The sequence below is a fragment of the Idiotropiscis lumnitzeri genome, chromosome 5, assembly GCF_059441095.1.
Source record: "Idiotropiscis lumnitzeri isolate Australia: NSW breed Sydney's pygmy pipehorse chromosome 5, RoL_Ilum_1.0, whole genome shotgun sequence".
NCBI lineage: Eukaryota > Metazoa > Chordata > Actinopteri > Syngnathiformes > Syngnathidae > Idiotropiscis > Idiotropiscis lumnitzeri.
Window position 1 is genome coordinate 2,604,004 of NC_142395.1, and position 21,823 is coordinate 2,625,826.

Below are 21,823 nucleotides of genomic sequence, written 5' to 3' on the forward strand. Positions count from 1 at the left end.
ATTTTAGTAGAAATCAAACCAGTCAAACCAGTTCTACAGACAACATTTCAGAGTCATTTCTGTTTATCTTAGAAAGGCAGCGTGTTAATACTTTCTATTAGTCACTATTATCCTGGAAGTGTATGTAGACCAGTCGATACAGAACAGTTAATTTCACAATGCCTTTAACTTTGGAATTCGTTACGATTTATCTCTGAGTCAAAGATGGTCTTGCTACTATCACCAGTCTCTCTTCTGACAGATGATGAGCTTTACATCCAGCAAGCTGTTGTTCTCATTGAAGATGCTATTCAGGTAACTAAAACTTTTTACAATTTTGTGGCCTCAATAGTGTTAATGATGGACTTTGTTGATTGGTGTGGTGGGTGACCCTGTTTATTATTGTGAATACAGTCATTTTCATATTAACCTGAATAACGTGCAATTATAAATTATGACTGCATTAGTCCAACTCACATAGCTCTTCTTTGCATACTGTAGAACAACAACAAATTCATAATTCCTATGTTGGCATTCACATAAGATATGTGGTGAAAAAAAAAAATTCAATTTCAACTGAAGTGTCATGTTCATGATTCCTTTGTACAGTAAATTTTTCAATAACAATACCCATCAATCTAGATAGATACCTATTTTAAGTATAACTTGTCCTTTCAGTAACCTATGCCGACCAGATTGGCAATATCAAACTGGCCGTTATTTATCTTGCACATTTTGTGATCGTCTGTCTTATACTGGGTTGCACCAACAATTTTTAATTAATCTATGATAAATTATAATCAGAAGTTAGTAAAACTAGGTTGAAAATTAATTTATCTGTTTTAAACATTTGTTTTCTGATATTTTCAATGTTGAAGTAGACCATGCTGTCCCTGTGCTAAGCTTTGTCATTTACCTTCCTCCCAAACACAATCAGGACTTTTTGAATAACTTCAACAGCATTTGACAACCCAGACAAAAAAAAACATTTGCCACGTGCGTACACAGTGAGATACAGGGTTACATTGTTTCTAGCTAGCAAAAACGTAATCTTAACGTCACTTGTTTACTTAATTAGCTACATTATAATGGCTTGGCACAGAAGCTTAAACTTTTCCTCCTTTAACAAAAAAAAACATGAGAAAACAATAGAAGTCAAGAAAACAGACAACACGGTGAAAAGGAATGATACTGTTTGCCATCAACCAGCTGACAGTTACAACAGATTCAACTGAGTGAAAGAGAAATGAGACGTGGCTCAATTCAACGCTGCTAAGAAAACTTTAAAAGCCGGACTTGTAGCATCAGTGGTACAGTCGCATTTCTGTACATGCCACGTTTGACACCTGGTCTAGTCTTCTGATTCAGCTCAAAAACTGTTTCCTTGGTAAACTGGAGTCTCAACAAAATTTCTTATCCATCCTAAAATAAAAGAGAATTGAGCCTGTCAATCAATTTTGTCTGCGGAACGTCATTATTTTTTTCTCTATTGACTTGAAAAATGCAGCCAGTGCTAAAGTTAACCCATCCTAATTTAATGTCAATTCAAAATTCATTCTTGATCACTGTTGAAACTGTGTTTCAAGTTCTGGTGCAACAGAATTTAAACTTAAATCAGGATTTAATTTAGTTTTAAAGTTAAACCTTGGTGCAATCCAGACTTAATGTCTGAATTTGTGAAGCCCATAAATTATGCAATTCATTGACTGCAAAAGAAATCTGCAGTGTTTCTCACATTTACTAGTGGCGAGCCGCCACAAATGAATTTTGGCAACCGGTCGGTATTTTACAGTTGGATTAACTTTCTTTTGTTTATTGGAGAGCCACTCTGCTCCTTGTGGTAGACAAACCTCTTTCCATTCTGCTATAATATTGCAAATACGGTGCCTCAAATAACTGAAATATTAAAAAGTATCAATTTGACAATCAATCTTTTTGGTATCGGAGGCATTGACGTCTCAAACAGTATCATCCCCCTGCACTCATACAGGCGTAATGACTGTCTTGTCACTGTGACAGCACACTCAATGCGGTTTTTGTTATCTCTGTGTGTATTTACGCTTGAAAACACCACTCCTTGTTGGGCAAAACCTACGTAATGTTGTCAGGATCGTCCATAATGCCGTTAAATGACTATTAATATCTGACTACGATCATGACAATTTATTCATTCATTTTCCTCCTTGCATATTACAGAGAATTTAAAACTGTTCACTCAATTGTCCAGAATTTATAGTTTTATGGCTGTTCACCATGTGTGTGCTTGCCTCCAGTATCGGTCCATTAACCACCGGGTGGATGCAAGCTCCCTTCGTCTGTATCGTTGGTACTACTCAAGGATATGCCAGTGGTCAGTTCAAACCGTTCTTTCTTTCAAAGTTATTTTTATTCATTTAACAAGTTTACAGGCACACACACACGCACCCACCCCCACATAACACACGCACACACACATAAAAAAAAACCAAAAACAATCCACACCCACAATCCCCAACTCATTTTACTCTTGTTACACATTAAACTCACTCCAGAGGCAAAGTGCAATCATGAATGTTCACATGAACCTTTTGGTGCCATCACTCCTGATACATAGTACTGTGTATCAAAACTCAAGATAAATTTGCTTAAGAAACCAGGCCTTGACCAAGATGTGCTGTCAAATTATAGACCCATTTCCAAATTGCCTTTTATTTAGAAAATTTTGGAAAACGTGGTGCACTTACAGTTGCAATCCTTCTTGGATAAAGACAGCGTCATGGAGGTTTTCCAGTCAAGCTTCAAGAAAATGCACACCACAGTCAGCCTTGCTACAAGTTTTGAATGATATTCTCCTGGCAAACGACACTGGAGTCTATGTATGTCTTGTCTTGCTCGATCGAACTGCAGCGTTCGACATGGTGGACCACAATATTCTTCTGGCTCGTTTACAGCACCAGGTGGGCATTAGCGGTAGCGCTCTAGAGTGGTTTAGATCTTATCTGACTGGCAGGACCTTCTGTGTTCGCCTTGGTGGCACCGAGTCTCGCTTTGTCCCTTTGTTATACGGTCCCACAAGGTTCCGTTTTGGGGCCCTTGCTGTTTTCGTTATACCTGCTGCCCCTAGGTTCCATCTTACGAAAACACCACCATGTTAAGTGCCCAACAAGGGGAGAAAACACTCTTGATCATGTTTATTCGAACATCCAGCACGGTACAGAGCCATTCCCGTCGCCCCCATCGGCCAGTCAGACCACCTGTCCTTGCTCCTCACACCTGCGTACACCCCGCTCAGACGCAGACTCAGGCCCACCACAAAGACTGTTAAAACATGGCATGAGACCACCATGGATGAATTACAGGACTGCTTCCATCACACTGACTGGGACCTGTTTGATCATCGGGACCTTGATTTTTACACACAGTGTGTACTGGACTACATCAACTTCTGCATGGAAACTGTGTCCCTGAACAAGACCATTCGGACTTTCCCAAACACGAAACCCTGGATGTCCAGCCAGGTTCGCTCACTACTCAAGGCCCGTGACACTGCCCTCAGGTCAGGCGACAGAGCTCTGTACAGTGTGGCCCGTGCTGACCTGAAAAAAGGTATTAAGCAAGCCAAAACGGACTACAAGAAGTGGCTAGAGTCCCACCTTGCCAGCAACAGTCCACAAGAGGTGTGGCAAGGTCTACAGTGCATCACCAACTACAGTGGAGATAGCATAACACCTGGGTGCGTCGCTGGCGGAGGAGCTAAACTGCTTCTTTGCTCGCTTTGACTCACCCCAACCGCCACACCCCGCACTCCATGCCTCAACTCCCCCTCACTCACTTTAGAGGAACACGATGTGAGGCGTGCACTCCTGGCAGGAAACCCCAGGAAAGCCCCTGGACCCGATCGGAATACCTTCTCTGATGGCCTAACACAATCAAGAAATAAGATCATATTCTTCACATTGATGTAATATTATATCCTCGTGTTGTATTTTTGGTGAGCGTTTTTATCCAATCAGAATTCAGCTAGCTCGTGTTGCCAGGCATATTTCACAATTCCAGTAGCACTACATCAAAGGCGTGTGTGTGGAGAGGGTCCACACATTCAAGTTCCTGGGAGTACAGATCTCAGATGACCTCTCCTGGACACACACCACCACAGTAGTGATAAAGAAGGTCCACCAGCGTCTGCACTTCCTGAGGCTCTGCAGGAAATTCAACCTGGAAAAGAAGCTTCTGCTGGCCTTCTACCACTCGTCCACCGAGAGCCTGCTGACGTACTGTGTCTCTGCCTGGTACGGCGGCTTCAATGAGGCAGACAGAGTGAGGCTCCAGAGGACAGTCAAAACAGCGCAGAGGATTATTGGCTGCCCTCTCCCCTTCTTGTCGGACAGCTACACCACCCGGTGCCTCAGCAGAGCTCTCAATATCATTAAAGATAACACTCACCCGAGCTCGCACCTGTTCGACCTGTTGCCCTCAGGCAGGTGCTACAGGTGCATCAAAATAAAGACTAACAGACGGAAAAACAGTTTCTTCCTGAGAACCATCTTTACGCTGAACTCTCACACACACCTACCCTTACCTTGCAGATTAGCGACATGATGTTTTTATTTTTCCAATTTCGTATTAATTTTCGATTTAAATATTTAATCTTTAATTCATTTATTCTTTATATATATAATTCAATTAATGTTGTATTGCACTGGAGCGGGGATCTCTTTAATCTCGTTGCACACTGAATACAATGACAATAAAGGGCATTCTGATTCTGAGACCACTGTTGTCCTGCCTAGAGGAAATCACTTAACGTCCTGAATTTCAATGAATAGAAGACAGAGGTTATGGTCTTCGCTTCTGCTCTTCATCCTCTTTAATGCTCTTCATCCTCTTCAATGCTCTTCTCACTTCATTCTTTGCTACTTCCTGGTGCACAGCAGTTGCCTCTTCTTCTCTTTGTTCTCTCTCATTTTCCTCATTCATCCACTCTTCAAGTACTCTTTCCATCTTCCAATCACAATACTGGCAACTGTCGACACACTTCCATCCCTGCTGCACGTCCTTCCCATCTCTGTCTCTCTGCCTTGCCCACCTGTATAGATCGGTCTCTCCCTCCTTACTGTCCAACCTCGCATACAAGTAATCGTAAGCCCCTTGTTTGGCCTTTGCCACTTCCACTTTCACCTTCCGCTGCATGTCCCTGTATACCTGTCTACTTTCTTCAGTCCTCTCACTGTCCCATTTCTTCTCATAACCTCTTTCTCTGGATCCATTTCTGCACCTCATTCCACCACCAAGTCTCCTTATCTCCTTTCCTTCCAGATGACACACCAAGGACATTCCTACCTGTCTCCCTCTTCACATTCGCTGTAGTTGTCCAGTCATTTGGGAACGCCTCCTGACCATCAAGAGCCCGTCTCAACTCCTTCCTGAAGGTCATACAACACTCTTCCCCTTTCATTTTCCACCATTGTCTTTGCCCTCTTTGTTGTTTTCACCACCAGAGTCTTCCTACACATTACCATCCTATGCTTTCTGGCTACACACTCACCTACCACTACTTTGCAGTTGCTAATCTCCTTCAGATTACACCGTCTACACAAGGTTTAGTTTACCTGTGTACTCCTACCTCCACTCTTGTAGATAACCCTATGTTCCTGCTTCTTTTGGAAGAATGTATTCACAACAGCCATTTCCGTCCTTTTTGCAAAGTCAACCACCATCTGTCCTTTTGCGTTTCTCTCCTGGATACCAAACCTGCCCATCACCTCCTCATCACCACTGTTTCCTGCCCCAACATGTCCATTGAAGATTGCACCAATGACAACTCTCTCATTTCTAGGGATGCTCTCAATCGTTTCATCAAGGTCCAACCGAAGGTTCTCCTTCTCCTTCAGCTCACAACCTAACTGTGGTACAGACCCACTAACAACATTGATCATCACACCTTCGATTCCTAGCTTCAAACTCATCACTCTATCTGCCACTCTTTTTACTTCCAGGACGTTCCGAACAAACTCCTCTTTCACAATAACCCCTCTTCCATTTCTCTTCCTATCTATACCGTTATAGAACAACTTGAACACTGCTCATAAACTTCTAGCTTTGTTCCCTTTCCACCTGGTCTCCTGAATACATGGTATGTCCACTTTCCTCCTCTGCATCATATCAACTAGCTCTCTACCTTTCCCTGTCATAGTTCCCCCATTCAAAGTCCCTACTCTCAGTTCTAGACCCTTTGTGTTACTCTTCTCTTTCTTCCTTGGAACACATCTTTCTCCTCTCCTTCTTCGACCAACAGTAGTCCAATTTCCACCAGAGTCCTGTAGGTCAGCAGCACTGATGGCGGTCGTTGTTAACCCGGGCCTCGACCGATCCGGTATGGAAGTGATGAATTTGATTTGCACGTTTGATTTGGCCCGAGTTTTTTTGTCGGATGCCCTTCCTGACACAACCCACTCTATTTATCCGGGCTTGTGACCAGCATAAGAAGACACTGGTTTGTGCCCCCTTACGGCTACATTATTTTATAATATTCCTTTGTCAGTCCAAAAAGGTTGTATGATGGGTCAGTCCCAGAATTCCTCCAGCATTTATTACCAACCCCACATTTAAACAGAGAGCATTTTAAAAGGGTCCTAAAAAATCTTATCTTAGCTTTCCAGTCGAACTCCTTCCACTGTTGACTCCCCACACCCTTATAACAACCCGAGCAAATATCTCCCAAGGTATCATCATCCAATGTCACATTCAGTTCCAGTTCCCATTGTCTTATGTGTTGTGTGTTATCTGACATATCCCTTAATAATTCCTCATAGATTAAGGACACTTGTTTTTTCATTACACTTCCATTCTTCATTGTCCGAAAGAAATGCTTTTCTATATGCATTGGATCCCCTCTGACGTGATCCCAATCACTTTGTTTCGTTAAATAATTTCTTATTTGCAGGTATCTATAATGATCGCTTGAGGGTAAATTAAATTTGCTACTTATTTGGGCAAAGCTTTTAATTGCATTTCCTTCAAATAATTGATTCAAAGTGATCAGGTTTTTTTCAGCCCATCCAACAAAGCCTCTGTCTTTTAGGGATGGGAAGAACTCAATATTTCTACTTATGGACATGGCTCGAGAAAGAGCCACCCTTCCCTTTTAATTGTTTTCGCACTCAAGACATTTAATGTATTTGTAACCCAAACATTTACATTTTTTATTTGTTTCTGGGACTGCAGACTTAAAAAGGGAACAGTTAGAGGGAAGTACCTGGCAATGTGTGCTCTCCAACGCCACACAGTGTGCCTCTGGATCCAATATGATCCAGGGCTACATTGCTTTTGATTGGGCGGCCGAATACTACTCTTTAATAATGGGGAGCCCAAACCCCCCACGTTCTTTATCCACCATCAAAATCTTAAGGCGGACTCTTGGCCTTTTGTTCTGCCAAATAAATTTTGATATTAAATTATCTAGTGCAAACAAAAACAAAAACAATAGCCTTGGAAGAACATTCATTCTAATGCACTCAATCCTTCACATGAGGGACAACGGGAGTATATCCCATCTTTTTAGATCGATTTTAATTCCCTTGGACAATTCTTCATAATTTGACAAAAACAGTTGTGTTGTGTTGTGTTAGGAGTAAGAGTTACACCCAGATATCTAAATCCCTGCTTAGCCTGCTTGAAAGAAACATCATCTAACTGTAATGGCCATTTTCCCCACAAGCATGAGTGCTTCAGATTTATTTGTGTTAATTTTATAGCCTGATACCTTGCTATACTGATTAAGACTATTGAGCAGGGGAGGCACAGAAGTGATGGCGCTCACGACAATTTATTATTATTATTAATATATTAACAATTCATGACTGCCTTCTGTTTTTTCTCTTCTTCCTTGTATGAGTGGATTTGACCTGATTAACTCAGCCAGCAGCTCAATGCTGAGAGCAAATAATGAGGGTGAAAGTACTTCACCCTGTCTAGTCCCAGGTCCCAGTATAAGAAAATCAGAGCAGTGGTTGTTAACCCGCACCCTTGACCTTGGGTTTCTATAAAAAAAAATTGGATCCATTTGATAAACGTACGATTGAAGCCCATATATTGGAGACTTTGTTGCAGGTAATCCCAGTCAACCCGATTGAACGCTTTCTCAGCATCCTTGCTCAGAAACATTGATGGGGTACTCCTTGTCTGTCCTATTAATTGGAGATTGAAAGCCTGTCTTATGTTATGTACCATGTCTACCAACTATAAAGCCTGTCTGATCAGGTTTTTACAAGTTTTCAGATATGCCATTGAATTCTATCCGCAATGATGGCAGTATTTTCATATCAACACACAGGAGGCTGATGGGGTGATATGACCCGCACAGGGTTGGGTCCTTCCCCTCCTTATGAATGACACAAATATCATTGGCCGTCTTACCTGCCGCACATGGAGGCAATTTGCGGAAAAAAATTCGACAATCCAACTTTGGAATAGTGTACCCAATAAACTACCTGAAACTGAATCAAAGCATGGCAAGTGCAAATCGATGAAGAATGAACCCCTCCTAAAATCTTTGACCAAAGTCCATCTGCAAGTGGAGCTTGAAGATCTTGTTCCTACAAATCTTTAACTCTAGATAAATAAGGAGATTGTTGATGGGAGACGAAACTACGTATGTACTTGATTCTCCCTTTCTCTGTAGATTAAAAGCCAAGCATTTGTTACCAACCCCACATTTAAACAGAGAGCATTTTAAAAGGGTCCTAAAAAATCTTATCTTAGCTTTCCAGTTGAACTCCTTCCACTGTTGAGTCCCCACACCCCGATCACAACCAGAGCAAATATCGTCCATAATTGTTTCAGTGGTTTATTGGATATTAAGGATCTTTTTAACATAACCTTCTAAGTTGCAAGTATCTGCAGACGTGTGTTTCAGGAATATTGACTTTTTGTACTAGCTGCACGAAACAGGCAAATACAGCAACAAAAAAGTCATTAAGCCGCTTAACACCCTAATTAGACCACAAAAGAAATGCTTTATCACAGGTTGACGGTATAAAACAGTGATTTGAGGCCACTGGGCTAAAGAGGCAAATATCAAGTGTTTCAAATGTAAGAATTGAGAAAGTATCCGAAGGGAATGTGATATTACAGGATTATTTCTACAAGCCCCAACAGTCAAAGGCAGTGACATACCAGACAGGGCCGTTGATAAGATGAGGGGACAGGAAAGTGGTACCATTTGCACCAGAATGTGACCATTGTCATACAAGGTGAAAATATGACCAATATGCCATGCAGTTTATATTCGCAGCCCAGTGATACAACCGAAAGTTAGCCATACCTGCCACACTTTTAGCCCCCTGCAAAAAATTCCTGACGTAAATGTGGCTCTTTGTTGTTTGATATACAAGAAGATATCGTTGAGTCAAATTTCTCAATATATGAGCCAGGAATGAAAATGGGCAGACATTGAAACGGGTATAAACATCTAGGCTATATAATCTTGAAAGCATTAACCAGCAGTGCTAATGAGATGGGGAGTAGAGGCCAAAGGTATTTCTTAGTCCTAATCAGCAACTTTTCCAAATGCTCCAGGAGGCCCTTATATTTAGCTACTCCAAAGTAACAAAACTTGCTTGTGCTTATGCTCTTAAGGCATCAACTCACTTTTATGGAGGAACAACTTGTAGCCAAAAAATCTGCCAAATTGCAGCAACAAGTCAAGCACAAATGGGATTGAAGCCTGAACATTAGATGGGAAAAGAAGCAAATCATCAGCACACAGTGAGATATTATGTTCTATGCCTCCTCTGTTTTGTCCTATTATAAATAAGTTTGATCTAATAGCTACAGCGAGAGGTTCATTGGCCAAAACGAAAAGACAGAGGACTTAGAGGACATCCTTGACGTGTTCCTCTGTATAAATGTAATAAATATAAGGTTAATTGTTAAAATACTGGCTGTGTTAATTCGCCGTCGATCCCAAATAATTGTATCATCCGAAGAGATCCCCTTGATTGTAAATTTTGCTTTGACCCCTTTTAATTGCTTAGCCAAACTGAGCCTACTTTATCCCGATGTTCATAAAAATTCCTTCTACTCCTTTTTTTTGTTCAGGGTTAAAGGTAACAGAGGGTGGAACGGATATCAAGTCACAACATAGAATTAAACGTTTAAACTTTGGAAAGTATTTTTTCCTCAAAACTGTGAAACTTTTGGGGCATACCATTCCATCTACAATTAGAAAATATTTTCCCCCTTTGTCCATCAAGCCATCCATTCTCAGCACCACATAGGTTCCAGCTCTACCCAAAAATCTTTGATGTGTAACAGCAAGAGCAGAAACCATATGTGTAAATTACGCAAATTGTTTAGCTCAATCTAGTTTGTAATTGCTATCAAATTATTTAATCCAATATATGTGTGTATTGAATGTTTTCACTTGTACCAGTCCTACATCAGTTTAAAGTCTCTGTAATCTACTCTTTATTTCCATATAGGGGTTTAGGCCTGACCATTGCGGTGGTGCTGTTGCTGGCCTTTGTGGAGCGTCCATCTTCCCTTTCTGTAACCTCTGACTCTCGATATCGCTCTCCACCTTGGGATCCTCCTTGCGGCTTCACTGAGAGCATTGAGATAGTCTGTCTTATCATCTTTACTCTTGATTTCGCCATTAAGGTATTTCATTTAATTTCAACAATGCGTACGAGACAACATATAAAACAACAAAGTATAATTAGACTTCCCTTCTTATGATTCATTCTCAGAGCTACTTGATTGGCTGGGATGAATTTCGGAAGAACAAATGGCTAATGAGCTATACCATTGTCATTTCCATCTCCATTATTGACTGGGTGTTGTCCATCAGCATGGTCTGTGATGAGGTGAGAATTAGATTTTTCATACTGAGCATGGCTGTACGAAGTTCAGAATTGAATTGAGACAGAGGTGAGGGTCCAGACCAAGTATGGCTCAAAGACCCCAATTATGAGTAATAAAAATTGATCCAGTGTTCCCCTGTGGAGCCAGACCAGGAGAAGAGGCTAGTTGGCTAGCGCCTGGGGGGCCCGATCATGCATAGTCCGAAAAGGCAACGTAGGCCCCCCCTTCTCTGGGCTCACTAACTGTGGGAGGGACCAAAGGGATCGGGTTCCCTGTGAGGCGGGCGGCGTCAAGAAGCCGGGTCCTTGGCGCTCCTATCCCCGGCTACAGAAACTAGATCGTTTGACATGTAATGTCACCTCTCTGGCAGGGAAGGAGCCCAAGCAGTGTATGGAGTTGAGCCCGACTATATCTAGTCGGAACTTCTCTGCTTCATTCACCAGCTCGGGCTCTTGTTCCAGTCCTCTTGAGAAGGGTTGGACACTCTTCCACTCTGGAGTTGCCTGAGGTGAGAGACGCCCAGCAGGTGTGGGCATACTTTTTGCCACTCTGCTTTTGGCGCCTGTACGTTGCGATTCACCCCGTTGGACGAGAGGGTAGCCTCCCTACGCCTTAGCATGGGGGGACGGCTCCTTACTGTTGTTTGTGCTTATGCACCAAATTCCCTTTTTGTAGTCCTTGGAGGGTGTGCTGGAGAGCACTCCTCCTGGAGATTCCCTCGTTCTGCTGGGGGACTTCAATTCTCATGTGGGCAATGACTGTGAGACCTGGAAGGGCTTTATTGGGTGGAACGCCCCCCCCCCCCCCCACAATCTGAACCCGAGTGGGGTCCAATTATTGGACTTCTGCGCTTGTCATGGATTGTCAATAACAAACACCATGTTCAAACATAAGGGTGTCCACGTGCATTTGGCACCAGCACACCCAAGGCTGCAGTTCAATGATCGATTTTTGTACTAATATCATCAGTTTTGCGGACGCAGATTTTGGATGCGCGGGTGAATAGAGGGTCGGAGCTGTCAACTGATCACCACCTAGTGGTGTGTTGGCTCAGATGGTGGCGGTCTGACCCGGAAAACCCAAATGTATTGTGAGGGTTTGCTGGGAAGGTCGGGCAGAATGTGATTCAACTCACACCTCCGGCAGAACGTTGCCCATGTCCCGGGGGAGACGTAGGACATTGAGTCAGAGTTTACCATCTTTCATGCCTCCATTGTTGAGGCAGCCGATTAGAACTGTGGCCGTAAGGTGGACGGTGCCTGTCGTGGTGGCAATCCTCGAACCAGCTGGTGGACACCAGTGGTAAGGGAGGCTGTCAGGCTGAAGAAAGAGTCCTACCGGGCCTGTGGGCCTCCGGAGGCAGCTGACAGGTACCAGCTGGCCAAGTGGAATGCTGCTTCAGCCGTTGCTGAGGCAAACACTCGGACGTGGGAGGAGTTCGGTGAGGCCATTGAAAACGACATCCTTGGCATCCATGGCTTCGAGGAAATTCTGGTCCACCATCCGGTGTCTCAGGAGAGGGAAGTAGTACACCATTAACACTGTTTAACTGTTTATAGTGGCGATAGGGTGTTGCAGCCCTTGACTCGGGACGTTGAGCGGGTGGCGAGAATACTTCGAAGACCTCCTCAATTCCACCAACACGTCTTTCATTTAGGAAGCAGAGCCGGAAGACTCTGAGGGGGACTCGCCTATCTCTGTGGTTGAAATATCCAACGTGGTTAACAAGGTCTTCGGTGGCAAAGCCCTGGGATAGGTTGAGATTTTCCCAGCGTTCCTAAAGGCTCTGGATGTTGTGGGGTTGTCATGGTTGACGCGCCTCTACAACATTGCGTGATCATTGGGGACAGTGTCTCGGGATTATCTGACCGCAGTGGTGGTTCCCCTTTTTAAGAAGGGAGTCCGGAGGGGTGTGTTCCAATTACAGGGGAATCACACTCCTCAGTCTTCCTGGTCAGGTGTATTCTGGGCTGCTGGAGAGGAGGATCCGTCGGGAGGTCAAAACTCAGATTCAGGAGGAGTCGTGTGGTTTTCGTACCAGCCGCGTATCAGTGGACCTACACTGTCAGCAGGGTCGTTGAGGGTGCATGGGAGTTTGCCCAAATAGTCTACATGTGTTTTGTGGACTTGGAAAAGGTGTTCGGCCGTGTCCCTCGAGGAGTTCTGTGGGGTGTGCTTCGTTCCCTTTGCAACCAATGTCAGAGTTTTGTCCGCGTTGCCGACAGTAAGTCTGATTGGTTCCCAGTGAGGGTTGGACTCCAAGGTTACCCTTTGTCACCGATTCTGTTCATAACTTTTATGGACAGAAGGCAAAGCGGAGGCAATCAGGGGTTCCTGTTTGGTGGCCTCAGTATTGAATCTCTGCTTTTTGCAGAGTCGGAAGTAGTTTGATGACGAGTGACATCCCTCCCCTGGCATTGTGTGATCACATACTGTTAAAGTTATTCTGTCTGACCCACTGCTGCTTCAGTTGTCACAAAAGCTGTCCTCAACCCTGAGGGTCTGCCAATGACTTGTGACTGACTCAGTTTTGATCCCGCCCCTCACTTGTGTTATAGTACTAGGACATATCCTGACATGCTTACGCCCAATAATACGGTGCGTCCTATGTATGTGTTAAACACAGAAATCGCACCCGCAACTGAGACTGCGCCCTTTAATGCGGTGTGCACTTTGGTCGTGAAAATACGGTAGTTGCATTTGCAAATGCTGAACTGTGAATATGCGTGGCTCCACTGTAATGTAATGTAGTTTTAGCATTCCAATTTTCTGCGTATACTCTAAATAAAAGTCCTGTAAATAATGCATTTGCCTTTTTTTTTTTGCATGAAAAGAACATAATTTTAACTTGTATCATAGATTGAAAAATAAATTATCATTGAGTAGTGTTAGTGAAGCCTGGGGTAAATCTCATATAGAGATTTAAAAAAGTATATGATCATAATCATCTGCATCGCAGTCTCGGAAGACCATCGATTTCTTGTGTCTGGAGGAGGTTAGCTCTTCACGCAGCTTCTCCTGTGGCTGGTGAGTCCAATTCGGGAGAGGCAGACACGGCCGCAGACATCGCAAGTGTGGGCTGGAACCAGTGCTGTTGTAGGCATGGTGGCTTTTTGCTTACTCAACTTCCTTTTTGTTTCTCGGTGTAGAGCCAGGGCGGTTTTGTGGGTCTGCAGTCCATTTCGTAAACCTTGTTTCCATTTCTGACGGTCCAGTGTGACGTCTTCCCATGTGGCTGGATTGATGTTGAAGGATTTGAGGTCATGCTTGTAGACATCCTTGTATCGGAGCAGTGGGCGGCTTACCTGCCTCTTCCCTGACTGTAGCTCCGCATACAGAGTGTCTTTTCCTGCCAGTTGCTGTGTAGGTGGCTCTGAAGGTGCGTTTATCATACCCCCACTCTGTAGTCGCCAGGCATTTCAGAGCCCCTACCTGCCTGCGCAGCTTCCCTGCATGGTGGGCGAAGGTCAGCTGACGGTCATAGATGACGCCTAGGAACTTCGGGTGTGGGTTGTACTTTCGGTGTTGGTCGTTCAGCTTTAGGTTGGGGCGCCAGCTCGCCCCGTGGGTGTTGATAGAGCATTCTGATTTTTGGGCCGAAAGCTCCATTTTCCACTTTTTACTCCATTCTGCTATTTGGTTTAAGGTTGATTGGAGGCGTTGTTCAGCGAGTCGAAGGCTCGGGGCCTGGCTCCACACTGCCACATCGTCGGCAAAGAGGCTGATTTGGTGGGTGTCGAGGCCGGTTATGTAGAAGAGGAACAGGAGTGGCGACAACACAGACCCCTGCGGGACTACTTGCTTCAGGACGACGGTCTTGCTCTTTTCCCCGTCAAACGTCACCCAGGTGAGTCTGTTGGAGAGCCAAGCCTGTATCCACCGCACCCTTTTTGTTGGAACTCTGGCTTGTTGCATCTTGAGAAGGAGTGCGTCCCGCCATACCTTATCGTAAGCTCTGGAGTAGTCAATCAGCGACAGCACCGCTCTCTGCATTGGCGACCGCTGGAATCCATCGCTGATCTCTTGGGAGAGTCGGAGCAACTGATCTTCAGGACTGCGGCCAGTCCGGAAACCAGCTTGGAATGGATTAAGGATGTTTTTGTGCGCTGCCAAGTAGCGGAGCCGGTTTGTCACAAGGCGCTCCATAACCTTGCCTATTGTCGAGGTGAGAGATCGGCCTGTAGCTCTCCAGCCGCTGGGCATCTTTGCCCGCTTTAAGCACAGGGCGGACGTCGGCAACTCTCCACGCCTGAGGTATCTTCGTGGTTGCCCACGATTGGTTGCAGATTTGTAATAGGGTGGTAACGGCTATGGGGCCTATGTGATGGAGGAACCTGGGATGGATCTTATCGGGTCCAGGGGCTTTGGATGGATTGAGGCTCTTCAGCACTGCTTGGATCTCCCTTAGAGTGAAGTCTCTGCATGCTTCTGAGTCCACCGGATTAGATCGTAGGCGACCATTGAGAATCTTCTTCAGGCCGCGGTCCGGTTTGTCTATCTTCAACCAGCTCACTCCCCGGTACAGTTTGACAAATGCATTCGCCTTCTGCTTCGGGCTGACATAATTTATGCCGTTTTCGGAGATAATACGGGCAGTGTCAGAAGCTCTGCTTGTAGTGAGGTTTCGAAGAATTGACCACATTTCTCTAGTCCCCTTTCCCTGCATCACTTTCCTTTCCCATATTTCCTTTTTCCGCTCCCGGACCAACGTCTTCACCTGAGCGTCATAATCTTTCTAAGCGGTAGAGTGGATGCCAGAGTTTGCTCGCGCTGCGTTTCTTGCAACCTCAGCTTGGGAAATCTCTGTTGTCCTCGAGCTTTCACCTGACATGCCGACGGCTTTGACCCCGATGGTGTTTGGCAGTCCGCTGCATTTGTGGTGGTAGTCGATCACACTGGTTGCATCGTAGCGCCTTCGACGTGTCCCTTCCCCCGCATTCTCCACAAGATTGCGAAAGACCCGGGTTGAGTTCCACATCTCCAGCACGAAGGAGGTTGATTTGCATGGCCCAAGAGGGTGACGGTCTGGGAAAGAGGGCCGGGGGACCCAGACTTTGAGAAAGCTCGTTGTATCTCATTGTTGCCAGGAACTCTCCGTTGGGCCCAACACCTTATGAAGGTGGTTCCTATAGTTGGGCTGCTGGTGATGGTGGACCCGAGATAGGTAAAGCTGCTCACAGCTTCCAGTGTGTAGTTGTTGATGGTGATGGAGGGTGGGGCTGTAGTCCCCTGGCCCATTGTCTTGGTTTTGTTTAGACTGATGGTGAGGTTTAAATCTTGACATGCTTGGCTGAACCGGTCGAGGAGAATCTGCAAGTGTTTCTCGGTGTGTTTTGCCAGTGCTGCATCATCGGCAAACAACATATCCCGGGTGGTGAATGGTCGGACCTTTGTTTTTGCTTTCAGTCGGGAGAGATTGAATAGTTTGCCGTCTGTCCTGGTGTGTCGGTAAACTCCCTCAGTTGATGTTCCAAAGGCTTGGCGCAGGCGGAGAGAGAAAAATATCCCAAACAGAGTGGGTGCCAGCACACAACCCTGTTTGACACCACAGCAGATGTTGAAGGGTTCAGAGGTGCACCCATCGAACTGGACGGTACCTTTCATATCTGTGTGGAAAGACTGGAGGATGCTGAGGAGTCTTGGTGGACAGCCGATCCGTTCCACCAGTTGGAAGAGTCCACTCCTGCTCACCGGGTCGAAGGCCTTGGTAAGTCAACGAAGGCCATGTACAGAGGTTTACGTTGCTCTCTGCACTTCTCCTGCAGCTGTCTCAGGGTGAAAATCATATCAAGAATTGAGCTTCCTGCTCTGAAGCCTGCCTGTGACTCTGGGTAGAGCTTCTCTGCGAGGATTTGGAGTCTATTCAGTGCAACTCCAGCAAAGAGCTTGCCGGTGATGTAGGGAGATGCCGCGGTAGTTGTTACAGTCACTCTTGTCTCCCTTGCTCTTATACAAGGTGACAATGTTTGCATTCCTGTGGGACAGAGCCTTCTCTCCAGCACAGGCATAAAAGCCTGTGCAGTCTATGCAGAAGGGCAGGCTTCCCGCACTTAAGAACTTCAGCGGTTATACCATCGACTCCTGGAGCTTTCCCACTGGTCAGGCTGTTGATGCCTTTGCTTAGCTCCTCGGACGTTTGTTCCATGTCGAGCTCTTCCATGACTGGTAGGCGCCCTACATGCCTGTGGGCTGCATCAGAGACACTATTGTCCCTGGCGTACAGCTCTGAGTAGTGTTCCACCCATCGTTTCAGCTGTTTAGAGCGGTCAGCAATGGTTTCTCCTGAGGCTGATTTCAGTGGGGCGATTGTGCGGGGTGATGGTCCGAGGGCCTTTTTAATGCCATCAAACACGAGTCTAATGTTGCCTGTGTCAGCAGCTGATTGTATATCGCTGCAGAGCTGAAGCCAGTAGTCGTTGGCACAGCGTCGAGAGGCTTGTCTCAGCTTCCTCCTAGAGGAACGGAGGGCCTGTAGAGTTTGCATGTTTGGAGTGAACTTGTAATTTGTGAGGGCGATGCGTTTTTCCTCGAGAATTGGTGCCAATGTTGTTTGGTTGGCATCGAACCAGTCATTTGGCTTACCCTGCTTTTTGCCAAACACTGGCAGGGCTGTGTTGTAAATGGCATCCCTCAAGCCATCCCAGTATTACTGGGCAGAGCAGTACAGAGGTGGGTCGGGGAGAAAATCCTCAAGGGCACGGTGGAAGGCTCTAGCTGTGGTTGGGTCGTATGTTCTGCTGTTGTCGATGCAGGAGGCTCCTTTGGTTTTGGATCTGTACAGGTTTTTTGCTTGTCGCTTGACTCTACAAAGCACAAGCGAGTGATCTGTGTCGCAGACTGCACTGTGAAAGCTGCGTGTTTGAAGGATGCTTCTCAGATCAGGCGTGCGTGGTATGATCAAGTCTAACTGGTGCCAGTGACCTGAGCGGGGGTGTCTCCAAGAGACTTTGTGGATGGGTTTGGACTGAAACTAAGTGTTGGTGATGCAGAGGGGATGGTATGTGCAGAACTCCAGAAAGCGCTGCCCGTTTTCGTTCAGTTTACCGATACCATTGTGTCCCAGGCAGGATGGCCAGGAGTCATGGTCGGCTCCGACTCTTGCGTTGAAGTCGCCAAGGAGGTAAAGGGGTTCTCGGCTGGAGATGTTTTTCACAGACGCTTCGAGTTCATCGTAAAACCGGTCTTTTATTTCTTGGGGGGAGCTGAGTGTTGGAGCATACACACTCACTAGGTGGACAGGTCCGGTGGATGTATTGAGGCAGAGAGCCAGGATTCTCTGTGAGCCACCTGTGGGTGGTACCACTGCTCCCAGTAGTGTGTTCCTGACAGCGAACCCTACTCCATATTCCCTGGTTTCCTCAGGGGGTTTCCCCCGCAAGAAAAAGTTATAATCCCTTTCCTTGAGGGAGCCAGATCCATGAAGTCGTGTTTCCTGGAGGGTCGAGATGTCAATTCTGCGCTTCAGAAGTTTGTTGTTTATGACTGCAATTTTACGGACATCACAGACCTCTTGTAGGTTGTTGCTGAGCCCGGGTGTCATGGTTCTGACATTCCAACACCCCAGGCGTAATGCTGGAATCTTCTGTGGGTTATTTGTGTTGCTCGATGCGTGAATTTACAGCAGGGGCCCACTGTTGCTCCCTGATCCACTGCACTTTAGCCTGGGACCACAAGGTACCCAGTTTCCATGTGTGGCCATGTGGAGGCATGCAGGAGTCTTGACAGTGGAGAGGCTATATACCGGCTGCGGAGGCTAACACTCTCTGCTCCTCTTTTCACCCCCAGAAGCAGGGGCTAGCCGGCGGCTGCTGCTGAAAGCAGAAGCTAGCAAGCAGGAAGAAACATGCAGCATGCAACATGCTCTAGCTACATGCACTGGCTACGAGCACTACTACTCCAACACTACTGCACTTCGCTTCACACTGCCCTGTGTGCAAGAACATTCACACACATGAATTACATAACAGCACATGTTAAAAACTACATGTTAAAAAATGTTCTTTCTTCTCTATCATTGGTCAGAAACTGAGAATTCGGCGGTTTATTCGACCATTCTTCCTCTTGCAAAACTCATCCCTGATGAAAAAGACACTGAAGTGCATCAAGAGAACTCTGCCAGAGATTGCCAGGTATTTACTTTCTTCACACTGAATAAAGACAAGTTTCATTATTAATTAAGCTTAGGACCTCCCAATATTGTCCCACAAACAACTCCAAGAAAAAAAACAAAAATAGCCTTTGGCACCAGTGTTTGCTGAGTGACACACAAAAAAATGGTGCCAAAATTAAAGCGACCACAAAGGAACTTTACTTTTGGAATTGAAATCCGAAAAATATCGACATTTTCTGCGATGGTCTGAGTTGAGATGCGTCTTTCGTACTCTCTTAAGCTCTTTGGTTAGTCAGAAGGTCCTGAGTCTAAAGCCCACACTACTTCTAAAAAAGAAGTCCAGAATATTGGTACAGAACTACAATACGGACCAAACATGAATGTCCACCTTTGTCCCATGCAGCAACCCGTGTCCAAATTTTTTTTCACGCTTCAACCTGCGCTGATAGGAAGCGAATGAGAGCCAGCGTCTGCCACATCAGTGACTTGCGAGCTTTTAACTTGTAACAAAAGCACATGTCCGTCACCTCTGTTAAACGCTGCACCATTCCAACTTAGCATTGTTGTTGACAGGCAATTTTCAGTTATTGGCAATGTGAATCGAAGTCATAAATTGTTCATTTCTAAACCGATTTTCATGAAGCTTACTTTCTTGTCAATGCTAAAGCATGCATTATCAATACAGAAAATGCATTTTTGAGTATTGGGTTTCTGTGACGTCCACAAACATGGAACATACGAACACTTTAGCTGTACAACTTTGTACCCGAGTACCAATACCTAGAAATAAGGCTGGTTAACCAGCCGATACGACACCTGTCATTGGTTCCCACCCATCCCTATACACAGTATGAAACTAAAATGCGCTCAACACAAACACACACACCAAAAAACAAAAAAAAAACTCGCTTTCAACTTGGGAGCAGTCTATCAAGTGTTTGGGAACTCGTGTTGTATAGTGATGACCTACTTACACTGGCTGCTCAAGGGGGTGAAGTCAAAAATGTTTTTTGTAAATATGTTCTTTGCAGCCCCACTAGTCTAAACATGGTATTTTGATTACAATTGTGTTGGTGCAAAATGAATTAATCAACAAAATACACCCGGTTTTTTTCATTTGAAAACGTCACATGACCAAGCCAAGAAAACAGGTGATTAGTGATAGGTTGTTACCTGAGCCCTTAGGAACTGTGATGTCAGTGGCAATATGGGCGCCCCATGAGCTGGATGAAAACGGGTGGTTTTTGCTGTTCAATTCATATTCAATAAACGCAACATTAATCAAAATGCTGTGTTTGGTCTAGTGGGGGGGTACATGAAACACACCGTCAAGAATCCCTTTCAACATTTCCCCATTGCCCATAACAACATAGGTGTTTCCTTTTGTCTTGTATTTTCAGTGTTATTTTGCTGCTGGCGCTTCACCTCTGTCTGTTTACCATGATTGGCATGTTGTTGTTCCCTAAAACTGAGGTGAGTTATTGCAAGTATACTCAACTAAACTCATTACTCATCCTTTGTCTCCCGAGGTGTTTGTCCCATTGACCGGTTTCACGTAAGGTTTTCTTCTCCTGCGTGTTTTTTCTTTATCTAACTGTTCATTTATTGGGATAATGCACTCATTTCACCAATTACAATGACACACAGTATGTTACTTATATTCAGTATACTCTGTAATTTTATTTTGGTCACGTCATTGCAGAAAATCTAAACACTAAGATCAGATCTTGTAATTAGATGCAAAGTATTCAGTGCTTATTTGGGGCAGGTTTGAAACGTCTTTGCTCATTTTAAAGTTTGTTGTCACATTTAATAGGTGCATGAGACCCACCTGTAGCGATAAACCTGTAATTTAAATTGGTCTTTTGATATTTTCTCTTTAATGCAGCTTTTTGTTTTTTTAGTCTGCCTTTTTCTGTTGTTCAGCAATAGAACATTGCTAAGTTTTATGAAATTCAGCTGCTTCTCTCAGAATTTGGAAAAAAAATGCTCTTTGTGTAAACAAGCATATCGAGCAGAACAGAGACTTTGATGCTAATATTTTTGGTTTGGTGACAACTCTAAAATTTGAACAGTGATTTCATTCTATAAAGCAGCTCAAACAACAAATGAATGGCTTTTGATTGCTAAATAATAATCTCTTTACTGATATACAGTCTCTTCGAAAAGTATTCATTCAGCAAGATGAATTCCCTTGTAATGTATACCGGTTTGAATATTTTTTTGTAGCAATCCCGGTATCAAGACTATAATTAACCTGCGGGATCCTATTTGAGTGCTGATGGTCATTTTCAAGTGAAGATATTCTCAAAGAAATAAATGATTTGGTCATTAATCCACAACTATTATGACAGTCACGACGCCGTCTTTGCGATCAATACAATAAAATACAGCTTTATTTATATAGCGCATTTCACAACAACTGGATCTGTAACAAAGCACTTTCTATGCTATGCTATGGTGTAATAGGTTAATTAATAAATACAATAAATATAAATTAGCAGAAAATTAGAACAGAAACATAAACACATGAACACATACAGTAGATACCAGCAGAACAGCGACAGTCTCATATTGAGTCGAAAGCTAAAGAAAAAAAATCTTCAAACGAGTTTCAAAAGTGGACAAAGAGTCGGCTTGCCTAACATTTAATGGGACGTCATTCCATCAGGAATAACTGGCAACAGAAGAGGCGCGGTTCCCCCCTCAGGCAGCGCTTAGTCCTTGGCACCTCCAGCAGCATTTGGTTGGCAGACCTGAGGCAGCGAGCAGGGGCATCCATCCATCCATTTTCTGAAGCACTTAACCTCGTAAGCGTGCAACAAGTTTTGTAGTTTGTTTGGGTCTGCGTAATACTGAACATCGTAAACTGGCGATTAAATATTCACTTTG

General features: G+C 44.6%; 1 protein-coding gene across 13 annotated transcripts in view; it reads left to right on the top strand.

Annotated features, from left to right (window-relative positions):
• The window catches only part of tpcn2 (two pore segment channel 2), a 116,730-nt gene that overhangs the window by 28,467 nt on the left and 66,440 nt on the right, over positions 1–21,823 (top strand). For 7 of the 13 annotated variants that reach the window (XR_015843295.1, XM_088297258.1, XM_088297259.1 and 4 more), the window contains exons 3-8: positions 242–294; positions 2,253–2,329; positions 10,440–10,617; positions 10,707–10,823; positions 18,844–18,950; positions 20,332–20,404. Coding sequence is in view for 12 of the 13 variants with exons in the window: in XM_088297258.1 (XP_088153384.1) it covers positions 242–294; positions 2,253–2,329; positions 10,440–10,617; positions 10,707–10,823; positions 18,844–18,950; positions 20,332–20,404 (605 nt within the window). In the remaining variant the exon portion in view is untranslated. Of the gene's footprint in view, positions 1–131; positions 295–2,252; positions 2,330–5,274; positions 5,388–10,439; positions 10,618–10,706; positions 10,824–18,843; positions 18,951–20,331; positions 20,405–21,823 lie in introns of those variants that run through there. The other 6 variants (XM_088297269.1, XM_088297265.1, XM_088297264.1 and 3 more) reach the window with 6 other exon arrangements.